At 41.7% G+C, this 26,532-nt stretch overlaps 1 protein-coding gene across 3 annotated transcripts in view; it reads left to right on the top strand.

The window, feature by feature from the left end:
- EMCN (endomucin) overlaps positions 1–19,884 on the top strand; it is a 44,514-nt gene extending 24,630 nt beyond the window's left edge. The window contains exons 6-14 of one of the 3 annotated variants that reach the window (XR_008206475.1): positions 1,602–1,634; positions 3,896–3,961; positions 5,295–5,390; positions 7,091–7,115; positions 8,128–8,189; positions 14,877–14,994; positions 16,966–17,039; positions 18,195–19,176; positions 19,255–19,884. Coding sequence is in view for 2 of the 3 variants with exons in the window: in XM_052681873.1 (XP_052537833.1) it covers positions 1,602–1,634; positions 3,896–3,961; positions 5,295–5,390; positions 7,091–7,115; positions 8,128–8,189; positions 14,877–14,994; positions 16,966–16,993 (428 nt within the window). In the remaining variant the exon portion in view is untranslated. Of the gene's footprint in view, positions 1–1,601; positions 1,635–3,895; positions 3,962–5,294; positions 5,391–7,090; positions 7,116–8,127; positions 8,190–14,876; positions 14,995–16,965; positions 17,040–18,194 lie in introns of all 3 variants that reach the window. The other 2 variants (XM_052681873.1, XM_052681874.1) reach the window with 2 other exon arrangements.
- The last annotated feature ends 6,648 nt before the right edge of the window (positions 19,885–26,532 follow it).

A 26,532-nucleotide genomic window follows, 5' to 3' on the forward strand; every position in this document is an offset into this window, starting at 1 on the left:
ACACTTTTTTCCAAGGGATCTCACTCTCTGTAAGAGAGGCGGGGTTCAGCTAACAACGGATCATATCACGTTTGGATGTTCCCTTGATGCAGGTGGGTGTCCCGCAGCTTTCTGTACACCTCTGTTTGACAGGAGAGCTGTTAACTTCCCAAAAGGCTTTCCTCAGCTCTTGTCATTCATGTTGCCCAAACATGCAGTAAACATCCCCTACTAAGCCATCACAGATATCCTCTCTGAACATGGTGACACTGTGCAGGTGGATAGATAAGATGGTAAATAGCTCAGGAAGAGCATCTCTCCTGAATTTTCATCAGCCAGAGTGCAATAACTGTGTGCCCTCAGGATTAAACTAGCATTGCGAATACTTAGTATGGTCAAGGAGATCTCTCACTGCTGACTTGAAGTACTTAGCTTTTCAACTTTTCTTGCATGTTTGCAATTAAAGTGTTAAAGCTCTGTCACGTGTATTATTAGCAAAAATGATTGAATGCCAGTACCTCAAGTGATCTCTGTTTATGATTGAGTGTAGAGAGGATGAGAAACAACAGCAGCTGTACTACTGTGAACAAACATTCACAGCAGTAGAATAACATCTTTAATCCACATTGCAGCTCCACTTGCAAAAGCTGTCTCTACAAAGCACAGGAAGCACCATGCTGGGACAAGTCCTCCTGAGGAGCTATCAGGATGAGTTGGATGAGCCATGTACCTCATGGGTGTGCTAGGAACTAGCCCTAGAGGAGCCTGGAGGGGGTTTTATGGTGCTGTGAACCTACAACTCAAAGTAAGGAGGAACTGCTGAGGACATAGCACCTAGGGGATGTTCCTCCATGGTATCTCCAACAGCCCATTGAGAGGCATCCCTAGGCCATGCCCTTTGCTGGCTTCAGGCAAGCACAGAGGTGTTGTGCTGCCACTTCACACAGATGGATGTTTTCAAAGACAGGGATGAGTTAGGTGTCTGGCTTCTTTTGGCTTCAGACTGATCATGGGGGAGATTTAATGCAAGGCATTAAAGTCACTGTGGGAGTGACGCTTCTCTATCCTCCCGATGCGAAATATTCACAGCATTTGTAGCATTCAAGCACACACGCCTCAGCCTAGATACAAGTGAGCAGCATGCTAACATGATGTTCTGTGCCCAAATCTTCTGAATTGAAAGAAGGATGCTGCCAGCAGCAAGACCATAAGCTTTGCACACAAGGCACTGCAAGGTCCAGTTCTTCTTCATTACTAAGGCCTCATTCCCACTGTCCAGCATTCTGCTAGCCACAAGCACCAGAGTAATTAATGAAAATTTGCTACTGAGAGATAGCAACAGTTGAAGGTATGGCTCAATTAGGTATTTAAGTTTATTTTCTTACAGAAGTGATTTGTCAGTTAAATACCAGCTCTTCACCCCAGGACACTTATTTGGCTTTGTCAGGAGGACTGCTTTTTGGATTTGTAGAAGTTAATTCAGAATTGTCTGAGTTTCTTGTCCAGTTACCGAGCTCATCACTGGAGTCTGCCAGTTTGTACAGCATGAAGACCTTGCTTTCCTTTTTGCAAGGACCTCTTAATCAGATAATAACAACTCTGTTCCTTCCATTTTCTTTCAGACCTTTCTGTGAGCACCCTGCCAATACCAACAGGTAAGAGGGAAAGGAAATTTGGAAAAGAAGAGGGTAGGTGGAAGTGGAACCTCAGGTGGAATCTGAAGCACAGTACATAGAAGGAGATGAGGGATTCTCATATTGCTGCAGTGCGTAACTTTGCAGTGAATGCAAGTGAATGTGATGTGGTACCAGTAGATGAGGCAAAGCAAACAGAGTAGCAGAATACTGAAAGGTGCAGTAGGAATTAATACAGAAACAGTGTTTGCCAGGGGGCTAGGTTTTGTCAGTGGCTCTCCTTCCATATCCTGTGGTTAGAAGCGACTGGTCTCAGGGTAAGGCAAAGTCTTCCTGTGCCAGTGAACCTGGTTGTTGTAATGGATTGTTATTCAGATACCAGATCTTTCCCTAGCTGGAAAATATCTTTCAGATTCCATTTCCAGAAAGTGGGCAGGATGGGCTGAATTGTGAGGAAAATTCAGTGGATAACGTTGATAATGTTTTTAAATCCTTAATCCATTTCACTCATTCAATAGCGCTTCCATTTAGCTACTGCTTTTCCTCAGTGATATATACACACATATAATTAAAAGACTAACCTGTGGGTTTGTCTTCTCTGCATTACTCACGTCTTGGTCGTCTAATAGACAAGTAGGAAGATAGCCAATGCCTTTGAACCCTCCATTTTTCTCCTGAGGCGATACTGCACAAGTTCACTGACATATTTTCACGTTTCTCGGTGTAATTTGTTTCTGTTGACATTTTCAGTCAGTACCCAGAATAACTCACTGCTGTGATAATTGTCTGCCTGCCCTGTGTATCTTGCAGTCTATCAGATAGGGTAGTGAAAAGGATAATTGTATTTCCCTGGGAAATCCAAAGCAATCACATAGAATCATGAATTCATAAGAATTATTTCTGTTACTTCATGATGGCTTCCATTTCCCTCCTCACATTATCACCTTTCAGCACACAGGCACCAGAGGAGAGAGAACTTTAAAGAAACATGGTAGGATGTTCAGGGACAAGGGTCTCAGGCAGTGATGGTTTCCTGCGTATAACATCTAAATGCCTCAGTTGGGGCTACATTGTATAGACACCATACTATATCCACACAATAGTTTAAGTTAGAATTGCTTGGCTTGTAGGTATCTCGAAAACTAATATACTAGCATCTCTACTGAAAGAGCTGATGCCTGGCTTTTCTCTGCTTTACTCCTCTTATATCAGGAGACAACATGCTCATACATATTGGAGTGGATCAGGATGTTATGAGCATGGGAATGTGGGCAAAAAGAGAATAATGGAGAAAAAACCATCACTGAAATATTTAAATGTACTGGACCTGAGTTCCAAATCAATGGAGAAAGAAGGAGACCTACGGATTTGGGACCAACAGTCATTATTGGCTACTCTAATTCAGCAGATGAGAGTTATAAATGTTGCCTACTTGAAAGATTCTGTAAAACAAATGGTCCTGTCATTTGGAAGCTTAGCAAATCAGAATTGTGTTTTAGTCCTCAAAATGGCCCTGATGAGTTAATTGTAGTGGCTCAGTTAATGTCAGCCTCCACCCAGCAAGCTCAGCCCCTTCTATCCTTTGGAAGCGCAGTGCAACTACACTGGTTTCGATGCATGAGCAATAGGAGCTGTCTGTCTTACATTACAACTTTGATGGGTATCTTGGATAGCTGATACTCAACTCCAGTTCAGATTAGCACCTGAAGGCAGAAATGCATTCCTCTTAAAAATGCTCCAGAGGCTCTGACAGTCCCTGCTCTCCCCAAATGTGGGAGAGCAAGTACACACATCACTTTGTCACACTCAACTGTCAAGGAAATGTTCAGCTACTCGTATTTCCCCCCTTTGGACTTCTTCACCTACCATTAGTGTTTTTTATTATTAGCACTGAGATATTTTGGTTCTTCATCTTTTGGAGGCAGGTCTTTATTTCACACACTTGTTATTTACTTGCTTGTCAAGAGAAGTTGCTGTTGTTGACCTTTATCTTAACCTCCTAAAGGCATAACTGTAAGTGGGCAAGCAGATGATCCAGAAAAGGCATCTGTATGATGGTTCACAGAGAATGTGAGTTTGTCCTAAGGCTTTTCCACCCCTCATGCAAATTATCCAGGTGCTACTTAGGGGACTTATAGCTGTGGAGCACATCATGGCTCCAGAAATGCCGACATCAAAGGTGTGTGGGGAAGGTAATTTTTCTGGGGTGTGGGGGAAGTTGTCTATAGAAACTCTGGTACTTACACGTTGATCTGAAAGCAATATTTCTTCTGCAAATCTAGATTCTGGCAGCACTGGAAACAGTTCCGAGAAAACGAAAGCATTAGAGGATACCATCCATTACTCTAGTGAGTGTTACTACTTTGTTGTCCATCTTCTCAGTTTTCAGATGAACATGGCTTTAGATGAGTGCTTGGAGTTGCAAAGAAACAAATTAGAAAGTGTTATTTGTCTGTACCAAGCCATAGACCCTCTTGCAAACCCAATTTAACTCAGCAAGTTGACACCTCTCCCACTGAAAAGCAGAATGATTATCCCCAAGGACTGAAGTCAAAGTGATAAAATAAAAAAGAAGCAAATGTGAGTGGAGTCATACTCTGTAAGAGAAGACAAATAGGAATGTGAAAATATAATTTACATACCATTATGAATATTCGCTATATTAATACAATGTTATAAATATGTTAAATGAATATGTTGTCCATAGTGTCATGAGAAGTTGAGTGGGGAGGGAAGGACTAGGAGAGAGTCCTCTGTGAATTGTTCAAGCAGTTGTTGTTTGCATGGTGCATGTTACTAAATTTTTATTCTAAAATTGCATGTCTCTGGGGCAGGATTATAACTGCGGATCTACTATTTCCTACCCAAAGCACTAGCTCAGCGTAATACGTTTGATGTTTTTCTACTCTGAACTCATCTCTCAGTTCTCCCTCTGGTTCTGCAGATACACATTTATATGAATATTAAACTTTAATTGCATAAAGAATCAGTGAAGATGCCATTTCAAAATATGGGGCCAGCAGGAGGGAGGATGCTGAGGCTCTGCAGCCTGATTGACATGGGGCTAAACCCAAACGTGGCTGACTGCTGCCAACAAAAAAAGATAAATGGAGAGAAGCTGGGCTTGGATGTTTCCCCAGGAAAGATTCTCTTCATGACATAATTCTTTCCTTTTTGCTTCTTGGCTGGGAAATACCCGTCAGGAAATGGCAGATGGTGGGAAATAATAAAAGGGAAGAAAGGACCTCATTTAAAAAGAAGATCTTGCATTTTATATCCATGGTTGTAAGTGCTGCAGGGAATGTTACTGAATTATGTAATTCCTTGGTATCTTTCTGGGTGTTCGATGCTGAAAGAGAAAAAATTGCTTTAGTCACTGAATTTCAGATGAGTCTTTCTTTCAAAAAAAAAAAAAAAATTGCAAGTATAAAAAAATTGTTTCTGCAGTGGGGCACTTTTTATAAACCTTTAAGACCACCCACTCCAGGGGCAAACCTTGCAGCCAACCACTGATTAGGACTACAAAGGTCCCACTGGGGCAGGTGCTGAACCTGCTGAAGCCTGGGCGAAGGTATCACCATGGGATTAAGGGGGCTGGGGCCAGGAGCCTCTCACCTTGGTACATGAGTGCCTGGGTATAGGCAAATAAGAGATTAAAATGATGTTCTGCATGTCTTGCAGGTGTTATCCTGCCCATTGTCATCGCCTTGATTGTCATTACTCTCTCCGCCTTCTCTCTGGTGGCCTTGTACAGAGTGTGCCATAAGAAAACTCCAGGTATTTGGTTGACCTTCTCTGAGCAAAGGGAAGAAAAAATATCAGTGTGCTTATTATTAAAACATTTCTGGAGGCTTTTGAGATTTCTTTAACTAGAGATGCTGCAGTAGTCTGATAGGAAACATTGCATTTCAGAGTATTTTACCTGAAGTGGGAAAGCAGCACTTCATTTTCAAAATCAATAGGAAGAACAGAGGGAGCAAAAATATCTGTGATTTTTTTGAGAATATATAATGCCGTAAAGATTTTTGTTTCACCTTTTGCAGCTGCAAAGAGCTAAAAAACAGCTGCACTAACATGATCAGTCAGTTGGATAGAAAAAGAGAGTGAAAATAAGTTTGGAGATGCTGTTCAGCACAATCTCTTGATGTTCATTTTATCTTTGTTCAAAATAAAAGCAAAGAAATGTCAGTGCTTTCTTTTAGGAAATACCTGATACTTGAGTAAAATTTTTTGGTTACAGCATATGCATGGGTACAAAACCACTGACCAAAATTGCTTGCAGAAATAGTTGCTTTTGACAGATCAGCTAAAACCAGTATAAATTTCACTGGTATCCATGAAATACTTAAGGTAATGAGGATGTAATTCCATTAGATCTCATTTGCCAGGTATTTCAGAGAGTTGCCAAATCTGGCCACATGAGAGTGCAATTTTCCATCAAATGAAATAACAACCAAACATATCTGAATTCTAACTGTGAGTTGGCATGAGTTAGGAGCTTTGTGCAGAGCCTCAGCGGTGAAATCACTGGGACTTGGTATACAAAATCACAGTGGGATGTGGAAGCTGTAGAGCAAGGCAAACTGCGTTGCAACTAACTTGGCCAATGGCATGGCAATCAGAACAAAACAAAAAGCAGAAGGTGTGCTGTCTGTTTAGGAAATTACTGAATTTTCAGGGTAAAGACATTAGGTGAAGTTTGTTTGCTTGCCAGCCTCCCCACACACAAATGCCAGTGCTCACAGTACTGGCAAAGTAACTAGAAAACAAGAGGAGCCAGCAACAGTGACCTGCCATCCATCTGTGTATGGGAGCTGGCTCTGTGCATCCTAGGTTGTCCCACCCCATCCATCTGCCCACACTTGGGTGAGGAGAAAACAGGTTTAGTGGATCCAAGTTGAAGGAGGGAAGATTTAGGTTGGATGTTAGGGGGAAGTTCTTTACAAGGAGAGTGGTTAGGCCCTGGAACGGGCTGCCCAGGGAGGTTGTGGATGCCCCGTCCTTGGACGTGTTCAAGGCCAGGTTGGACGGGGTCCTGGGTAACCTGATCTGAATGTGGATGTTTGGTGGCCCTGTTAGGCAGGGGGGTTGGAACTACATGATCCTTGAGATCCCTTCCAACCCGGGTGATTCTGTGATTCTGTGATTCTGTAGTGGATGTTTCCCTTCCTCGCTGACTGAGATGACAGGCTATGTTGCTAGCTGGGCAAACCCCACTGCAGCACACAGGCTGTTTGTCTCCCCCACCCTGCCTTCTGGATGAGCTGTTTTGTGCTCAAAAACCACTGTCAGCATGGTGATCTTTTGGGAGGATGAGCTAGAGAACTGACAGTTACCATCCAGTCTGGCTGTCTTAACATACTTAATTAAACACTATAAAATCACAACTCAGCCTTCTGCTAGCAGCAGCAATAGCTGTGTCTAAATGTTTTGCTTGACTGAGCTCAAATGACCCTAGTTCTGTTCCTTTTTTTCAGGCAGACAAGAGAACGGCACTGAACAGTAAGTTAAATTTTTCCTTTGCATTGCTATGAGATCTGTTGGAGGGCACTTGTGAATGCAGTAAATTCTGCATGCGATTCTCTCATCTTTCTCTGCTTAAACGTAACAGGCAGTTGCTACCTAAAGAGAACAATGTTGCTGAAATGCTTGCAGTTACTGTACACCTGTATGCATTATAACATGGACGGAAACATGCAACTGCTTTGCAAGGGATCCTTTTGATTATGTTTGTGTTGTGTCCCCTTATTTTCTCCCCCTTCTCCTTCCCTTCCCTTTCCTTTTCTTTATACTTCTCTCCTTTTATTCTTTGTTCCTCTCCGTTCTCCATCACTCTTCTGTCCCATCTTCTCTCCACCTGTCCATTTGCACAGCCTCTGTTAAAATGCCCAGAGAGTTTGTGAAGTCTCCTTCTCTGGAGACTTTCAAAACCTACCTGTACGCATTCCTGAGTGGCCTAATCTAGGTGTTCCTGCTCCAGCAGGGGAATTGGACTAGATAATCTTTTTAGGTCCTTTCCAAACCCTGACATTTGTGGTTCTATGAAAATTATATTGGCATAAGTATGAGAGTGAAATGAAGAAAAATCCATTAGAAGATACATATCAAAGGCTGTTAGGTCTGGATGTGATTTTGTATGACCAAAATCATTTGGGCAGGAGGTTTACTTGCTATCCCCATCTTTCATGAAATCTCAGGTGCTCCTTCTTGCAATCCAACACAGCTATACGCCCTGCATTGGCCAAGAGAAAAGATATCTCCCTCTCTTTCCATGGATGTACTTCTTCTGTGGAGCATTGAATTGAGCCCGGAGTTGTGTGAGCTGATCTATCACGTTTTAAGAGAGAAGTCTTTTCAGAGCCACTGGTGTATGGTGTTTGCCATCAATAAGACTCATGCACAACACGCTGTAAAACCCATCTCAAGCCTCCAGACCATGATGTTAGAGTAGTATTACACTGAGCAGTGTGACAGAATTGCATGCTCATTATGCCTCGTCTTCTGTCACCAACAGGGCCCAGTCAGATAAAGAAGGTGTCAAACTTCTGTCCGTGAAGACAACTTCTGCTGAGACTGGTGAGTGATTCTTCTGTGTCATTGTGTTTGGGGATGTCATTTCCAACAGCAAAACCATCCTCACTTCCTCTCAGGTTGAAGTCACTGCAGGGGTACCCTCACACTGCAAAACAGCCAAATGGGAGCCTTTAGAGTTGCAGCACAGCTGCACTGTGTGCAGTGTCAGTGTCTGGGAGAGAGAAATACAACCGCTATAGGGAAAACCGTTTTTTAACTCTTCAGTGGTAAGATACACCTGGAGGTGTGCAGGGATAACCAAGGTAGTTATATTTATCAGTTAGATTTGGGTATGCAAGGATGTTTGTCCACTGATAATATTCCAGTAGCCAAAAGGGTTGGGAGTAAATGCTGCAGCCTTGTGTCCAGTTACCCTACGTATTCAAAATCCTACTCTTGTCATAAAATTCCAGTCTTGTCCTACTCTCTCCTGTGCTTCACTGATCCACTTTGTTGCAAAATGTGTGTGTAATAGAAGCTGAAAGGAGTAAAGGTTACAGTTAATGTACAAAAAAGAAATGAAAATCTCACCAATACAAGCAAGAGATGGAGGTAACTATAGGTTCTACAGGAGCAGAGCAGAACAAAATAGCACTGAGGTAGAATAAAATTCTGTCTAATCTGATTCCCAGTTATTAAATTTTTTTTTCTTTTTTCTTAACTTCTCATGGTTATTCTTCTTATTGTTAAACATATGGTAACTCACTTTATCTGCTACATAGTCCTACTTTTCTTCCCATCCTCCCTATAGAAGTCCTCCAGGAACAACACTCTTACTTTATTCAACTTTTTAAGGTTTCTGCTTCCCCCAGTAACATTTCAGAGGTTGCCCAATAGCTGCTTTCCTCTTCTTCTGAATCCTTGATGGGAAATTCCCTGTGACACAAATGTAAATAATGCTCTGACACTTACTTAACAGACTCTTACGTGACTGCAATTCAGCCTTGTGATTCGGGAAATTGTTTTTACATTACATGTCTTTGAGAATGGATGTTTTTCTGTTTTAAGAGGTATGGAGCTGTGGGCATGTTTACATTAAAAACATAACATTCTTTCTGAATTCTGAATGAAGTCTAATACTGGGATTCATGGACATTTTTTGACTGATTCTGCCCTCATACCACTTTCAACAAGAAAGTAACTTCAGCAGCAGTCATCGTGTTTTGCAGAGTGTAAATGAGGCAGGACCCAGGCACATTGTTCTTCACAAGATGAGGTCTGATGCTGTTAATCAGCTGCTGACTTAGCAAGTGTCTGAATTTCTTCCATCCAGAGGATGCTCGATTTTCTTCTTTACTGAAGTGTGATGTATGCATGTTATAATTGGAAGGTATGACACATAGCCACTTACAAGACAAGATTCTTGCCCTCTTCTCATTAATACAGTTCATATTTAAAACAGCTACCACTTTCTCTTGAATTCTAACAGCTTTACAGGTTTCGAAATTAAACATGCTTTCACTGAAATTGAAGTCCTGCTTTTCCCCAGCTTTGGAGAAACGCTCAACTTCTAAAATTAAAAACACTCAGAAGGAGAGGCCTGTTTCCTTCTAGAAATATTTCTCACTCACACAGATATTTTCAAATATGTTGGGGTGCCTGCCCGCATGAATAAGACTTATTTGTTTTGTTAAAATCTCAGGCTTAAGGCAAACACTTCTTGTACAGGCTCAACAAAGCATGGAAATGCCTGACTCATCTGGTCTCTCTTACAACTTTTGTAACAATCACTTCTCTACATGTTCGTTTTCATTTCTAGATGTGCAAAAGCCAGGTCAACTGAAGGGGGAATTCAACTGTTCAGTAAGCATGTTATAGCAGCCCCAGGTTGCATGTGCAAACCAAATTAGAAAACGTCTTGACTAATAGGAGAAATCTAGAAAAAGCCCCAGGCTTATAGTCAGACCCTTAGCATCTTCCTGCTGTCAATAGGCTGCCCGGTCACCTGAACCTGAGCATGCATATAACAAAGTTCTGCTTTCACATATATTTAAATGAGGTTTTATTTTAATCTATACTTTTTAATTTTTACTTCTGTTCAGAAGATTTTGTGACTGTGCAATTGTTACAAAAATGTTTAGAAAAATCTTATATATAAAACGTGTAAGTATATAACCAGCAACTCCTCTCAGACAGGTAACCTAGAAAAACCCTGTGTTGGTGATGTGCATGGCATGTCCTGATCAAAGCTTGTAGTGAGTTCAGTCTTGTCTTGTTTTACACATCTAAACAACTGAGCCACTTGCACTTAAAAGCCGGTCATTTAAAAGAGACATATGTCCAAAAGGCGATTTATCCTATCTGTCTTGGACATGTGTCTTGATCTGGACTTAGCTTATCTTCAGAGGTCCACTGACTACTGAAGAATCCTATCTTAGGAATCTGTCAGAACCTAATTTTCTTTTTTTCATACATTAAAAGGAAAAGAAGGGCTCCTTTTTCAGAGGTGTAGGTGAATTAAATTTAATCAAAAATATTATTTCAAATACCTACAATTAATGTGAAAGAAAACAGAAAAAGAATAGAGTTAAATTAAGATTGGACCAATGTAATGCATTTTAATGGAGCAATATCATTAGGGGCAAAAGTGAGCTTTACCACTCTTATTTTTAAAAACTCTTTTTAGAAGGCTGACTTCCTGATGGCTATGAGCTCTAAGGCACCACTTATTAAGAAGCAATCTAAAGCAAAAAAACAAGGAGACAAAATGAAACACTTTGATTTTTCATGCATATTTGGCAGTAAACTGCTGCACTTGATGCAAGATAAGTGACTGTACATGCAACTTATGTGAAAACTCAGCTTGGATATAAATGCTTAGGATGCTGAATTGTTTTGAAAGTTTTTCACTGATGTGCAAGCACAGGACTTACTACAGTCATTCTTAGTTGAGTGTATAGGCAAATTTAGGTCAGCTTTTCATAGGGAAACTAAATGATCTTACACAATATAGAACTCCAAAAAAATCTACCTGCAAAAGTATTTATTATTTGGGAATTCAATATAGGCCAAAGACCTGCAAGTGGTAGAAACACTGCTGTTAATATAAGATGAAGGATTTTATGTGATGACTAAGAGCTCAAAACCATCATACGTGGTGTTAGTGATAAAATGCCTATTGTGAAAGCATTTCTTGCTTTCACTGTGATTGTTTTTGCATATTTCACTGAAAACCAGCATAGATATTGATCACAAAAAATGCTGGGGGACAGCAGTTCCTTAGTAACAGAAAGGCTGAGGAATGGAAATTGGAGTAAGGCTACTCCATATATATGAATGGTGTGTGATTGAAATATTGAAATCTGAGTAATGATTTGACAGATTTATTTTCTGGCCTTTGCTTGGAGTATCCATTCTAGAATGTATTAAGGGCAGTTCACAAGTTCATTCTTCAGTATCTGGTCTCACAGGAATGTGGGAGGTGACAATATTTTGAAGTTGTTAGGAGTAGTCCTGTTGCCTAAGCATAACGTGATCCATGAGGGCAATTTCTAATCCATGTGTGCCTGTTTACGATAGCAGGGTAGGACATGCCTTTCTTGGTTTTCAGAGGTGTTGTCTGTTCTGCATTGAATGTTCTGGAAGGATATTAAAAGTGTGCCAAAGCTGATGTGGCTTATATTTTGGTGAACTGTGCTTAGAAGCATTAAGGTTTCCCAAGACACCAACCGTGGATACAAATGAAAATTCAAGAATTGCTAATAAGCGAAGCTAAGAAAATATTCCAGGAAACCATGAGTACTTGAGAAGAGGCCTGGCCTGTCACATGCAAAAGACCTTTAGCTTATTGTCACTCTGGAGAAGGCAATCAATCATTCTGCAGAGGTGTACTCTGATGGAAATGCAGTGTGAAATAGAATGAACTGAGGATGTAGGTCAACTAGCATTCCCATGGGATCAGCACCTCTTCCAAAAGCTATTGCTATCTAACCTGCCATTGCAGAAGATGGTGGCTGGGCGCTGAAATCATCACAGAATAAATTAAAAAGCCCTCTTCTTGTTCAGCATAAGAAATTGCTTTGGTCATGGAAATGCACATTAAGTTCAGCATGTGATGAGACATCGCCCTGTGTTGTTAGGGTTTGGACCTGGAAAATCCTGTGGTCTTCTGAGATGATGAGGCTGAATGATTGGCATCTTCATCACTGTTTTCTACAAATCTCCAAATGCTGAGAATATTTAATTATGCTGTCTCATACATCAAAAAATTCATTTGACTGTAATATAATGGGACAAATCTGGAGCTGTTGCAGATAATATTCCTCTTCGGTTTCTCTTACACTGAGCACATCCAAGCATGGACCACGGCTTTTAAGGAGGTAAGGAATTTTTGTCTTCGCCTCATTAGGTGCTCAACCCAGGCAAGCTTGCTTCTGTCAGATGGAGTTGGGCTGTGTAAAACATGACCCCACCATGGGGTTTCTTCACATCTGCACGTAGTTTCATGTCTCTCTCGTTTTGTCCAGGTGCACACATCCAGCTGTGTCTCTGTCACTGAAGCTTCCCTTGCAACCTCCTTTCCCTTACTAGATAAGCAGAGCAGATCAGCAGACAGCAGCCTGCCAATATGCTGCATGCTTGTGAGTGGTAAGAGCTGACATTCCTTCTAATTTGGGGATATTATTTTGTTTATTTATTTTACCTTTTGTGAGTAGTATTCTGTGTCCTATTTTTTTTTTCCTGGCAGGTAGAAAACCTAGAAGCTGCTTCATAGAAAAACTGTCCTCCACCATCAAAGAGTTAGAGCAAGTACCTGCTTCCCTTTCCTTCTTTCTTATTTTCTCATACTTGACGTTTTTAACTTTGTATTGTATAATCACCTGAAGTTGTAGTATCTTTCATTATAGAAACAGAAGAATAAACTTTCCCAGCTTTTTACTTCTCATGGCTTGATTCAGTGTATGTTTACTCGCACCACAAAGCTCTGGTTGCACACATTCCAGTTGTGAATCTGGGACAAAACTACAGTAAAAATATTAAATATCATGAAATCCAGCTCTGGTTGCACTTCTAACACAGTTTCTGAGCTATGCAATTTGCAAGGTTTTTCCAAGCATTCTTACAATGAGAGGCTGCAGAGGATGTGTTGATGTTTGTGTCTGTGGAGCATTTGCTAGCCTTCCACGCTGCTTTCTGTGATGTTCCTCAGTCCTGCTGAGGGAGTTTGCAGGTGATGCTGGGGGTCATGGGTGCAGCTGAGCACTGGGTCCCATTCAGCACTGCCCTCCTGTTTCACTGGTTGTGTCTCTGCATGGTCAAGACAAACATTTTTGTTACTGCATCTACAGCAGTAGTTTCATATTTTATGAAAAAGTCTCTTCAATTGTCTTTTCTTCAGAATGCTTTCCTTAATTCTTTGCTTTGAAACAGATTGCAACTTATGAGAGATTGCTCAGCAGGAGATATTATAGTGAAATAGCAGTGCAAGTTCTTTCTTTCTTAGACACAGTGTAATCTGAGATGCAGTAGAATTTATTTTTTACGTCAGTCTGTTTTTTATACCCTTTTTTTCTTACAGCCTTCCCACAAAAGTCAGAGTTGGCTTTGCCTAGGTCAAAGTCTTTGTATACTCATGACAATATGACCTGTTAACTCTATTCATCACCCTGTTGTACAGTGTATGTATATTCTAAATAATGTATTCAGATTCAGAATGAATAAGAAAAATAAAAATAAAAATAGAGGGATTAGTATAGCAGCCTTCTGCAAAGGTGAAACAAAGAAACAAAGAAATGTTTGTTTCAGAGTTTCAAAATGGATCTTATACACTCCGTATTTTCATCTGACTATATGCTCACTAATTAATCACATATACTAGTATCAGGATGCAACATAGTCAGAAATGACTATGCTTGTTAGAGAAAAAAAAAAACACCAAATACTGCACAAGTGAAATTCTAATCCATCAGAAAGCCTTGCATTTTCATTGGAGTTCTTTTACTTTCCTGGTTAAATCTTGAGCTTCACAGAGGCCTCAGTATCCACTTGCTGTCTACTTCCCACGCGCCCAGAACAAATACATTGAAGAGTGAAAAGCTACAAAGACCAAAACAATCCTAGTCAGTCTTTCCCATCCTCCTTCTGTTGAAGAGAGACTTCTTAGAGTAGGACATGTGCAGAGTGCATCCTATTGTGCCCAGTGCTGAACATGGAAGCTTCCTTTGGGAATCTATGCTGGGTCTCTCCAGGGGAAGTATCCTGTGGATGCTGTTATGGGAGGCTGTATACGCAATCCCCACCTTTGACAACAGCTGGCACAAGATATCTAGGAAAGATGAGAAACAGTGCAGAGGCACATGGATGCATTCTCTGTTTCATCCCTGTAGCACTTCTAAACCAGAGGTTGTATGTCTAATAGTATGCGGTGGATTTTACTTCCATTACTTTGTTCCTATCCCCTTTGGCATCTACAGTGTTCTGAGGCAATAAGTTAGACAGTTTAACTGCAGTTCTGTCTGTTGTATTACACTAATGTGCACAGTGCCTATGTCTTTGTGTTTACAATCTAGTTTCAGACAGAAATCAACAAGCAGATGCAACACTGGAGGATGAGAGAGAAAGTAAAAGGTTTGATAGAATGATTCACTGATTACCTGCCCACAAAGACTTACATGTTGGTATCAGTCTAATTTCATTTTCCAAATGTTCTGTCAGAGGCCTCTTTCTCAACCTGTGCATCATGTCTTTCAGTTTTTGTAGAAGCGCGGGATATATTTGAGGTTGGCTTCTCCCTGCCCTCTGCCAACCTCTCTGAGCTCACAGCTCCTCCTCCAGCAGGAGAAGCCCCACAGTCAAGGCAGGACTGCAGGTAACGTGGGTCGCGTTGCAGTCATAGCTTCCCAGCCAGCACTGCTTGGTCACTGTACAGGCCAATCTCTGCTGGGTCCCTTCATCTCCCAGTTACTTGTTGTCTTAGCAGAACAGACAAATATGCAGTGGTCTTTCAACCCCTTATCATGATATTATAGAGTGGTTTGGCTTGGAAGGGACCCTGTAGACCACCTAAGAGTTCCAACCCATCTTCTGTGGGCAGGGACATCTCCCACGTAGACCAGGTCCCCATCCAGCCTGGTCCTGAATACCTCCAGCTTCTTTTGTCAACATATTCTTCCAGTATCTTACCACAATACATATAAAATCGAATCAAGTGACACTAGATACAAGATGCTGTATAGCAATACTGGGAGAAGCTGGTGGTTCAAGTCTGTCTTGATACTTTCCATCTAGTTTGCAGTGCTAGAGTTCGTGTGTCACCCTTCACTAGATGCATAACCCAAAATTAATCTAATTTTCCACTGTTTCTGGTGTCTGATGATTTTTGTACATCCCTTCTCTCTCATCACAGCCTTCAAAACATGCAAGTAATCTAGCTACACTGGTTGAGAGTTGCCATCCTGTTACATATTTTCTCCTTTGGCCACACAGTTCAGTAGGAAATTATTCCTTTGATCAGCTTAAATATCATCTGTTCTAGGAAAATACTGAACAAAATGTTTGGTTTATCATTTCCTTCATGGGAAACAAGGTCTAATCCATTGTCTTTTTTGAGTGATGGTTTTGGTGGCAAGTTAGGTTTTCAGCAGTCATGGAATTTATTTCTGTCACTTACAGCTATTTTGAGATCAATAAAAACGTCTTCCCACTTGCAACTAACCTGAATGTTGTTCTTAATTTGCTCCTTGTGATGCAGCTGGATATTTAGCACAGCATTAGAGCACTGAGCCATTAAACTCCAAAACTGTCCTAGATGCCTCTCCGTGTGGTCTCAAGGCATACTGCAGTCACAAACCTAAAACTGTTTGTTACCCATGTTACTCCTGATCAGGGAACGTCTATGTGATTATTTCCTCCTCAGTGCATCATCATTCTGTCTTCATCACCTGGTGGTTTATTGGCACTAATTATTGTAGACACTATAATGCAGATACCTTCAGACACATTTGCAGTCCCAGAGCCTCCCATCAGACAGTCATTGACAGTACAGAGAGATGCTGACCACAGCAGTAGTTGATGGCAGCTCGCTCTGCCTTTGAGCTTATGTGTTTAGCACCAGAAAACCCAGACAGACTCTGCAGCAGCATGGGACACACTCATTTTATGCTCTGATCCAAAGCCTATTGACATCAGTGGGGATACAGATCTGGGGAGATGTCCTTAGACACGTTGTTTTCCCTCTGTGCAAAGTATGTGCCTTCCATGAAAGTCTGCCTCAAAGCCCAGCAGAGAAACCACCTGAGAATGCAACCAATAGCCCATTATTGATATTTATTACAACTAGCGACTATTATCTTCCCCATGGTAAAATATATCAATCTTGTTGAAATGTTTCTTTTTTCTTTCTACCAGAAACTTATACTTTCTCTTAAAATTTCATATGAATTATTGAAGTAGTTGCTGAAGGCTTTTTTAATTGAAATTTAATACCATCCGAACTTCTGAAGCACTAACTTAGCAGCATTTTATAATGTGTTTTGAAATAATTTTATCCAAAATTGAACACTTGGGAAGTGAGCACATTCAAGCACATTATTGTTGAAAAATATTCAGTGCTTCTCAGTGAAGTTTATTGTGGTAATAACACTCCATTGAGACCAAATTGTAGGGAGAATACACTCTATGACACCCAGGGAGCAGTGAGGATCTACTATCTGACAATTTTTGCTGCTCCCAACAAGGAGACAGGATAGTGTATGCACAGGCCAGTGATGTGCTGCTGCTGGATTCATTAGTCCTCTCCCTGTATGTTTAACTGATGCAAAACATATTTTCTGTTATTTAGGAGAGAATTCATCTCAGGGGAAGAATAAAGCTCGACAGTGTGATGATTCCTCTTCAAACTTCAGCAATAAATATGTAAGTTTCTTTTGTCTCAAGTTCTGTAATGTTAGTACCTGTCTGGATAACACTTGTTGATCTTGATATTGTACTATATAACTAAACAGGGTTAAAAATACAAAATAAGGTGAGCAATGACTTAAACAAAACTCAGCTTGCAGAGTCCATGCAGAACAAGAGTCCTGGGCAAACCAAGGCTGCAGAAGTCCATGGCAGCTGAAGAAGCTGCCATCACACAGAGGTTGACCTTTATGGACTTAGCATGTGGCTTTAGCTGCTCATTTCCTGGTTGTAATTTCCTAGTAAAATTCCTAGTAAAGGAACTTACAAAAAGAAGTAGATTTTTTCAGGCAGTTGCCCACAGGAAAGGAACTTACACATTCAGCACCTTTGGTTTCATGACAAGGCTGTAGCTGTTCCACATTGTGCAAAAGCAAGTATTCTTATTGACACAGTTGATTGCCTTAAACTTCTTGACTGCCAACATGCAGAACTGGCAAGTGTTGAACAAAGTTCTTACGCATACAAGGGCAAGGATCGTTAAAGCACCTATAAAATTTGCTGTTTAAGATATGGGTGCTACATTTTCCTTCATCTGTGAAGCTTTCCCAAGCACCACAATCTGTTTCCCATGAAGGGAAAGAAAAAGGGAACATTGTCCTGAGAAAATAGATGTCAGAGCATATCGTGGCAGGGAGTGGGCAGAGGCAACTGTGTTGTGTCCAGACAAAGCCCAGCCTTGCACCATCATTGCAGGACGGAGTCCCCTAAACATGTGCTATCATCCTCCACTGAGACAGACCTGGTTGACCAGAAACACAAAGAGACATCTTTGAATTTTTCAGCTTGTTCTCATGTCCCTAGGGAATGCCCAAACTGAGCTTTCCTGATGCAAACTCAAGGATAGAATAAGTGAAATCTGTCCCTTGAATTAGAACATCAGAATGTAATGTCGCTACATTTCTAAAATCCCAAAGCTGACTCTGTTGGATGCAGGACAATCTCCTGGTTCACAGAATCACAGAATCATAGAATGGCCTGGGTTGAAAAGGACTTAGTCCCTGTTATCTACTACATGTGGGATTTACTCTGTATTGCTCACTTCCACTTACTATTACATTCCTGAGCCGTCTTACATGGAACAATAATCTTGAGATACAATTGTTATTTCAGATGTGAAGCAGCCTGGTTTAAGACAACGTGCAGGAACATCTCACCAAGGTTGCAGTGCCACAGGAACTGTGGAGCAGCTGAAGCTTTTTGCCAGGCAGAACACTTGTGCTAATGACTAGCCCTTGACTCCTAAGCCTCAAGTGCCTCCTGTCCTTTCTGGAACGACGTGCTTTTTTTGATGGCTTAATAACTGGTATATCATATGTATTTATTATGTTCTCATATAGTAGAAGCAGAAAAACTCTCAAGAAGGTTGAAGAGCGTGTTTGCATAGTCATTATTACAAGAATCTTCTGCACATACAGGAAGGAATATGATAGCATACTTTGTTGAACTTATGGTATTTAGGGTTCTTTTAATTGTATGTAGCAAAATACAAACACGGCCTGACCCTTGAAGCATTACTGGGCCAGCTGCCACAATGGAAGTTAATTCAATGATTTCCTGGAGACTCCCCACTGAAGCACATGCTTAACTTGTCATAAATGTTTACAGGATGTGATGCCTGGGTGAAATACTGAAGTGCATGCTTTATTTCTGTGAAGGGGGGGAATATGCTTTGCACTGATGTTTGCAATTTTGTTTTTTGAAGTTCTATAAATTGCTGAATATGGTCCTTGTGATGTAGCAGGCAAGACAGTTAATTTTCTCCTATTCCTTGGCTAGCTGCTGCATTATACATGCTGTGAATGACTCCTCTGTGAGCTGAGGTGCACGGTAGGGATCAGCAGGGAAAGCAATTGTGCAGCTGAACCCTGTATTTGGAGTAATGCATGAGATTTCTGTTGACTACCAAATAACTCTGGAAGTTTAAGGAGTGTTTCAAGTGATGATTACAGACTTAATCTGTACAGAGCTGATGCTGCAAAAATATCAAGTAGTGCTTCTACCTGCATGTATCCTATTCTGCTAGAACTGTAAATGTTCAAAAATTATAGTAATGTGAGTATCTGCTCAGCCTCAGTCCACTGGCTCTGGCAGTGTGCTGAGAAACTCCATCATTGCATTTGGGAAAGGAAAGGAGACGGTGGTGTAAGTGTGGGGCTGAGAGCCAGGCCAGCAATTTGAATTGTGATACCATTGATAGAGTGCTTTTGAGGAAACTTCTCTCTCCAATTTCCCTGTGTGAGTTGAGAAAACTTAACTAGCAGTATGGCAAAAGATTAAATGGATTTGTTAGTTCGTATTTACGACAAAGTGTTCATTTCCCTAATTTTAACTGTTGCTCTTATTTCATTGATGATGGATCTAATCCTCTGTCTTAGCAGCACCAAGAGAAATTTTGATGAAGTTTTGTAGAAGTTGAGAAATGAACAAGGGTGCTCCATGCTGCAGCTGAACTTCTAGGGTCTGTTTGGATGCTCCTAAGTCATTTGGGTTGCTCCAGAGCAGAGGAATTTTGTACCTGCTTTAGAAAGGTCAGGTTGCCTAAAATATACCAAATAGCATCTGCACCTACTCAGATTCCTGATTGCTGAAGTTTCCAATGAAAAAAGAAAGCAATCATTGTGCATTTTCATGTTGATTTTAAAATATTTTTGTAGCATGTTGCATCCTACTGACAGGACAGTAGAAAAGACCAGAGAAACATTACAAAAAATACATGCATGTGTAAAATTTGTTCATTACCTCCATGATGTGTCAAGAAGAGAAAACAACTTCCTATTAAAAGTTATTATGTTTATTAAAAGGCTCTACTTTTTCTCTTTGCAGAAATGCAGTTCATTACCTGTGCCAGAGATGGCCACTGCGTTGCACTGCTGTGGCACAGGGTGAGCTGAGCACATTGCTATGAGCCCAGGCATCAGGTGCTCCAGGCATGGCAGGCAGGGGAGGACCAGGTCCTGCAGATGTGCCGAGGAGTGCAGAAAACTACTCTTTCTTGCAGATGGTGAGGGGAGAGAAGAGGGCTTGCTGCAAATCATTAGCAATAGTATTCGTCCAAAACACATCCTCGACAGTTTCTAAGCACTAGCATAGCCAAAAACATGTGCACGGGGCATGTAGTACCCTTGTGAAACATCAGCAGAGCTGTCTGTTTCATCATGGATTATTCCAGTGGGAACATAGGAGCAGTGGGAATAGTTTGAAGGCAGAATCCCAGCCTTCCTGCTCCCAGCCTCATCACTATCCACTATGGTCTGTGAGCTCCAGTAGGCATTAGGTACTCTAAAAATTCCACATGCAGCTCATTTTGGCACATTGGGCAGACGTCCACAATGTGTGCTGGCCAACATCTGGCCATTCTGCTCAGTGTTCCACTTACTGCACTGTGGGACTTGATGCACCGTGTCTGTGGACATAGCGAAGCGCAGGCTGCTATGGCACGACTCAGAAAGGTGCTCGAATATCACCCGGAGACCTCTGTGCTACCAAGGAAGGCTGAACATTGGGCAAGGTTTGGCCCAATGTCCCCTCTAATACTCTGCAGCCAAGAGCAAAGAGCTCTCAGGACCTCCCCAGCACCATCAGTTATGGTTCCTCAATTTCTTCAAATTAGGACTATATCTGATAAAATAAGCGAGCTTAAAGATCACTCTGTCAATTCTCAATTGAGTCAGATTTTTTCCCATTTACGGCCAAGGGCAACCCATAAGGCACAGACTTTAATTAACCCCAATGAATGCAGCGGATATGAAACACCAGCACTCTTAAAATATGGCTGAAAGGTTTTCTGAGTTCCCCCACACTCATCCTGCAAGCTCACTAGCCCCAAGAAGAGCAGAACGGTGCCAAGAAGCACTTCAGGATAAGAAGCCACATATAGAGGGTAAACCCCATTTCTTTCAGCAGCAGAAGTTCACCCAGATTCAAGGTCAAGATCTCAGGCTGGCTGAGGGCAAAAACAAACCCATGGCTGGCAAAGCCCTCCTCACTACTGCGGGCATCAGGGCAGACACCCACTGCTGGGACCTCATCAGAGCACTATCAGAGCAGCATCAGGCAGTGTAGTGACAACTCAGAAACATCCTCCCCCAGTAATTACATAAAACCAGGAAGGAGGACAGGAATACTGATGCTTTTCATCTTCCATTCCACAGCAGTTTCAGTTCCCCCAGGTGTGGTGCTTTCCGGTAGAAGAACAGCTGTGTTCTTTTGCCCTTTATTACTACTTTCTACTTTCAGATTTCCTCATGAACCAGCAGGACACCTCCCTGCCTGGAGTCGTTGTTCTTCTCCCCAAAGTGGCTCGTTCTGTTCTTCTCCTCTTCACTTTCCATCTGCATGCTCCATTGGCAGCATTAAGCCTTCACCACCTCTGCTGCCCCAAGGCTGCTGTTTGGATGATGTTAAACAACTAAAACACAACATGATTACAGGCAGCACAGCACAGCAGAGAACAAACCAGCAAAATCCAACCATGCATAATGCCATGGATCCCTTGCAACTGTCCATCTCCAGCTCTAGGAGATAATTCAGCTTTTCTAAGGAGCAATAATGAGCCTTCTGCATGTGCCTCAGTTCCCAGCAATGCCAAGGCACGTTTCTTCATACATGGACACACAGATGGGCTGGATTGTCCTCATGGTTCCACGAGAGTGGCAGCTTTGCACTTCAGGCCTCTTCTCACTGCTCTACGTCCAGGTTGTTCTTCTAAGAACTTCATTCATGTGAGTGCACTGTCTGGCTGCAGCTGCTGAAGCAAGGGAAGAAGGTGAGGTGGAGCGTGCCAAGTGCAGCCAGCTGGGGGATGATGGGGGACAGAGCTGAGTTCTGCTGCCCCACTCCAGACACTCAGCGCTGTGCCTGTCCTTTAGAAGCCACCATGGTGACACCACCAGGCATACGGCTGCAAGGCAGGTTTCTTGCTGCTGTTATTTTGCACACTCCTTTGTGGCAATAAGTGCCACTGAATCATAGAATCACTGAATCACTGCTTGCAAAGGATGGAGATTTTGGGGTTTCTTCCATTCCCCCCAAAGCCTGGATGTGACCAGGGGAGCAGAGAAAGCTCTGGGGTCCCTGTTTAGAAATGTTTCTTCCAGCCAGTGGATGGATCTATTACTCTTCCAAGAGATCCTCTTCAGGTTCACTGCAGGTCTGAATTAACCTGTTCCTAATGCTGCTTTGCCTGCTGGGGCCAGCCCTGGGTACTTATGGCTGGGCTGCAGACTGACACCTGGCACTTGGAGCATGCAGATGGGGTACCTCATAAAATAACAGAAAATGAAGGGAACAGATTTTATTACACTGTCCGTGCTTCCTCTCATTTTGAGAGGTGCTGTTTTTCTGTGCTCCCTCTGGTGGTCTGCTTTCTCTTTCAGAAAAAAAAGAATTGAGCCACAAGAAGGGAAAGGCAGCCTCTCTCAGTAACACCCGTGAAATCTGTGGGCTGAGATGAGCTGATTGTGATGGGCAACACATGGGCCTCCTACAGCCAATGTCAAGTGGGCACCGTGCAGGTGGGGGCTACTTCAGTCTACAGTGTCAGCAGCAAGCTGGGGGGTGAAGGCAAGGAATGGCCCTGTTTTCCTGCACTTGCAAAAAAAAAAAAAAAAAAAAATTGTCCCCCAAACTCTAATTTTCTGAAGCTTACCATGCAGTGCAGAATGATGGTGAGTTCTAGAACCAGAAATATTTGATTAAAAATATGTATATATTTAAGTTAAATGAGGGCACCTAACCAGCTGGTTTCCTGAGCCAGTTTTAGGAACACAATCATTAAGGTTCTGCTGCAGTGCTGAGGCAATGCTGTAACAGGCTGAGCCTCAGTCATTGGGCACCTCTGGGGTTTTATAAATTATTATCTGTAGCTGTGTCTGGTATACAAAATTAGCTATTTTGCCCATGTGTGTTGGAAGTAGTGGGGATTAATGAGGATTGTAAACAATATATACCTGACAGAGCAAAATAAGGAAAAGTTAATGGATGTAATTACTGGAGAGAGCATTCCAGGTATTGAATGGTATTCCAGTTATTCAATGTGGTGGTGTTTAGGGAAGACCTAATTACATTTGCATGGGATAAACATTTCCCATCAGTATCTGCAGATGGCCCCAAACTTGCATATGAGCCCACAGCTCGCCAGATCTGGACTCTTATTCAGGTAGATTTTCTTAATGAAAGATTTTCTTAATTTCTTGAGTGTTAAGTCACACATAACACACAGCTAAGAACCTCTCTGTTGATGTTTTATTTTGTTTTGTTTTGTTTTTCCATTACCTCCCCAGTATATGAAAATCCTGTTGAAGAAGCAGAAAAAAATTAACAGAAGAACAAAAAATGTGAAGTAGGTGTGGAGGCTCCTGGACAGGGAAGCTACAGCGCCTGAAGCATGAAGCACCTCAGCCAGCTGGCAGATGGAGATGTTCTCAGGCAGTGAAACCACATCTTGTGAGAAGTGTGGGTCTTGCCTAGCCCTGCAGGCAATCAGACCTCTTCTTTCAGCACAGTGTTTCCTTCAAAAAATATGGAGCAGTCAGTGCAGTTGGCATTTGCTCCCAAAGCGCCATGTACCTCCTGTGCCTGATGGGACAGATTGTGGCCAGCCCACGATGGCACCCTGGGTCTTGGAGCTCCTGCTGGCTCTTTGTTTGCTCTGGAAATAGTTCTTTTTTTTTTCACCAGGAAAGGTAGGTAATGGTGCTGGTGGTGGTGCTGGGGATGAGCCATCCTACAGCCTGCCATTGGACAGCCTCTTACCCCTGCATCAGAAAAACGGGACAAGGAATTGTCAAAGACCCTCAACCCAGGAATGAGTGTGTTCAGGCTGATGTTACCTTATAGTCATTGTATAGGGCAGGAAGAAGTATTGTGAAAGTCCTCACATGGCTACTTGTGACCTAGAGTAGCTTGGTTCGCTATGAAAAAGATCAAATATTTTAATATAATTCACTGTAATTACTGCTCGGTGGTTTTAGGAGCTCATTTCCAGCCCCGGTGAACAATCAGCAGTCACTGGGGATTGGTATAAGGGGAGGATGGTGGGAATTCATCTTGCTTTGCCTTCAGCATGAGGATATTATCAGCTCCCACTCTACAGAATGAGGACAGTTTCTCACAAATTTCTCCATTATTATTAACATCGCTCTTAGTTAACTGGCAAATTGAGTGTCTAAGGACAGGTGGAGCTGACTCTCTCTTTTCCCTAGATCTGGGAGCAGAAATGAAGTCATGTTTTAGCTGTCACATTCATACCTTTATTTCTCATGTTCAGTGCCTAGAGACTGTTGAGTATGACGTACTTAGTTATTAATATATTAAACATCTATTTGGTCTTCTTCCAGCACTTCAGCACTTTTATATCACTCATTAAATCTCCTTTAAGAATTTTCTTAGCTGAGCATCTGCCCATTACGCCCAAAATTTTTGGAAAATAAAAATGTTCAGGATGAGAGGAAATCCAAATGGATTTATCAGAATTGGTCATGGTGTGACTTCTTGGTGACTAAAAGCAAACTCAAAAAAAAAAACCCAAAAAACCAGTTACCAAAGAGCCCATGCTTTTAAAGAGAAAATGTGTTCTGGGAAAATTTGAACATTTTTAAGAATTTAGGGAAATGACAAAATCAGAGACTTTTCCACCAAATGCATCTTATTTTTATGTGGAAGTGTCTTCAGCCAGCACATCTTAGGTGGAATATCTCTCCTGTTTGCTCCCTACTCCACAAGTCCAGACTCCGCAGCACTGGCTTAGCTGATGCCCATGCATTTTGACCATGCTTATTTTATGTTACTCTTGTCACTTTCAGATATGTGTTGCCTGCAAGGCAATTAGACAAAAATGTCTTACTAGGAGCCGAGCACTACATTTATGATGCTGTATCTCACACTGCAGAAAATGAATGGAGAAGGACTATACCAAAACACATCATGGTATGGTATGCAACACATAGAGGGAGAACTGCTTCCACTGCAACCATGTTAAGAAGAGGGCAGCTTCAATTAAATATCCAAGTAGATGAACAAATATATTTGAAAGCTGTCTCTTGGGTAACATGAATTTAAGTTAATGCAATTTTTTTTTTTTTTTTTTGCCAATTACTTGGCACAGTGTCTCTTGTATGACTTCTTTGAATCAAAATGGCTTGTATGCCCAGTAACAGCAGCTGGAAATTGCAGCAATGGGGATCTCCATCAATAACATTGCAATGGTATGTGCCTGCATGCATGCAAGATTTACAACACCAATAGTGGAAGGTGTCAGGCATACCTCCTGGGGCTAGGATGAGGCAGCTCCCTCCCCAAGGGGAAAACTCACAGGCAGAACAACAGCACTCCCCTTATAATCTTGTTTTGTTCATTCTTGGGTCAAATTCTGCCTTGTTCATCTCTCATTTCTCTATTCCCTTTGCCATCCATTAATGATGCATGGCCAACTTTCTGCACCTCATTTTAAGAACAATTCAAGTAAAATGAAACATTTTAAAAGCCTTCTGGTTGTAGGCAGTAATGGTTCAGTTGGTGTGCAGGACAGTTATGTGTCTCGTCTCTTCTTTTTTTTTTTCTTTTTTTCTTCTTAATTCCCCACAGGATCTCAAAGCTCTGCTACATCAGCTTGAAAGCTGTGCAAGATCTGTAGTATGCACCAAACATGAGGAAACTTCTGTGAGTACACTTGCGGGGGAATGTGCATGTAAGGCTCTTTGGGCATTAACCAAAATCATATTATTTTTCAGTAAAGTTTACATTTCTTTTTCATACACAAAACCAAGTGTTTGGAAAACTCGTTTTCCTAAATTGCTTTCTCTGAAAGCAGGTATCATATAGTGGTTTGTACAGCATTAGGCAAAAACTATTTTTAAGGATTGGGTCACTATGGTAACCACTTCTTATCTCAGAATCAAAAAGCGGTTATGATTGTAATTAAAAAATGTATGCTGCCTACCAAGAATTATTCTGAATTATAATTCATTTTCTGTCGCATATTCGAGTTATTTATATTGCTCCCAAAGGCATTGCCTTTTATTATAATTCAGTAAGGCAGCACTTCATACAGAGAGACTGTTTTGAGTAGAGTGCCAGAAATTGTGGTCAAAGACTTCAGCTTCTGAAACTCCAGGAATGCTTTGTGTCCTATAAAGGGGAAACAAGAAGATAAATACGTCCTCCTAAAAGCTCATGCTTTGTCACTAGTTGTTGCACGTCCCAAGATCAGTCATAATGAGTTATAGATGTGAAACCCATGAACTAAGAACTCCCATCCAGTTATTGACTGGCAGCTCCTGGAGAATTTCCTTCAGCTTGCGCCCTTCCCTTCTGTTCCCTGCACCAGACTCATGTGTGGATATCTTGGTGATCGCTAGACCATGAGGAGGGATGGCAGTGAAATCATTGCCTTTAAGAGCTGTTAAAATAAATAACAGAAGTGTAGAGCTCCAAATGGCTCTAATGAAGC

The sequence above is a fragment of the Tympanuchus pallidicinctus genome, unplaced genomic scaffold (assembly GCF_026119805.1).
Source record: "Tympanuchus pallidicinctus isolate F22 unplaced genomic scaffold, pur_lepc_1.0 scaffold2, whole genome shotgun sequence".
In the NCBI taxonomy this organism is placed as follows: domain Eukaryota; kingdom Metazoa; phylum Chordata; class Aves; order Galliformes; family Phasianidae; genus Tympanuchus; species Tympanuchus pallidicinctus.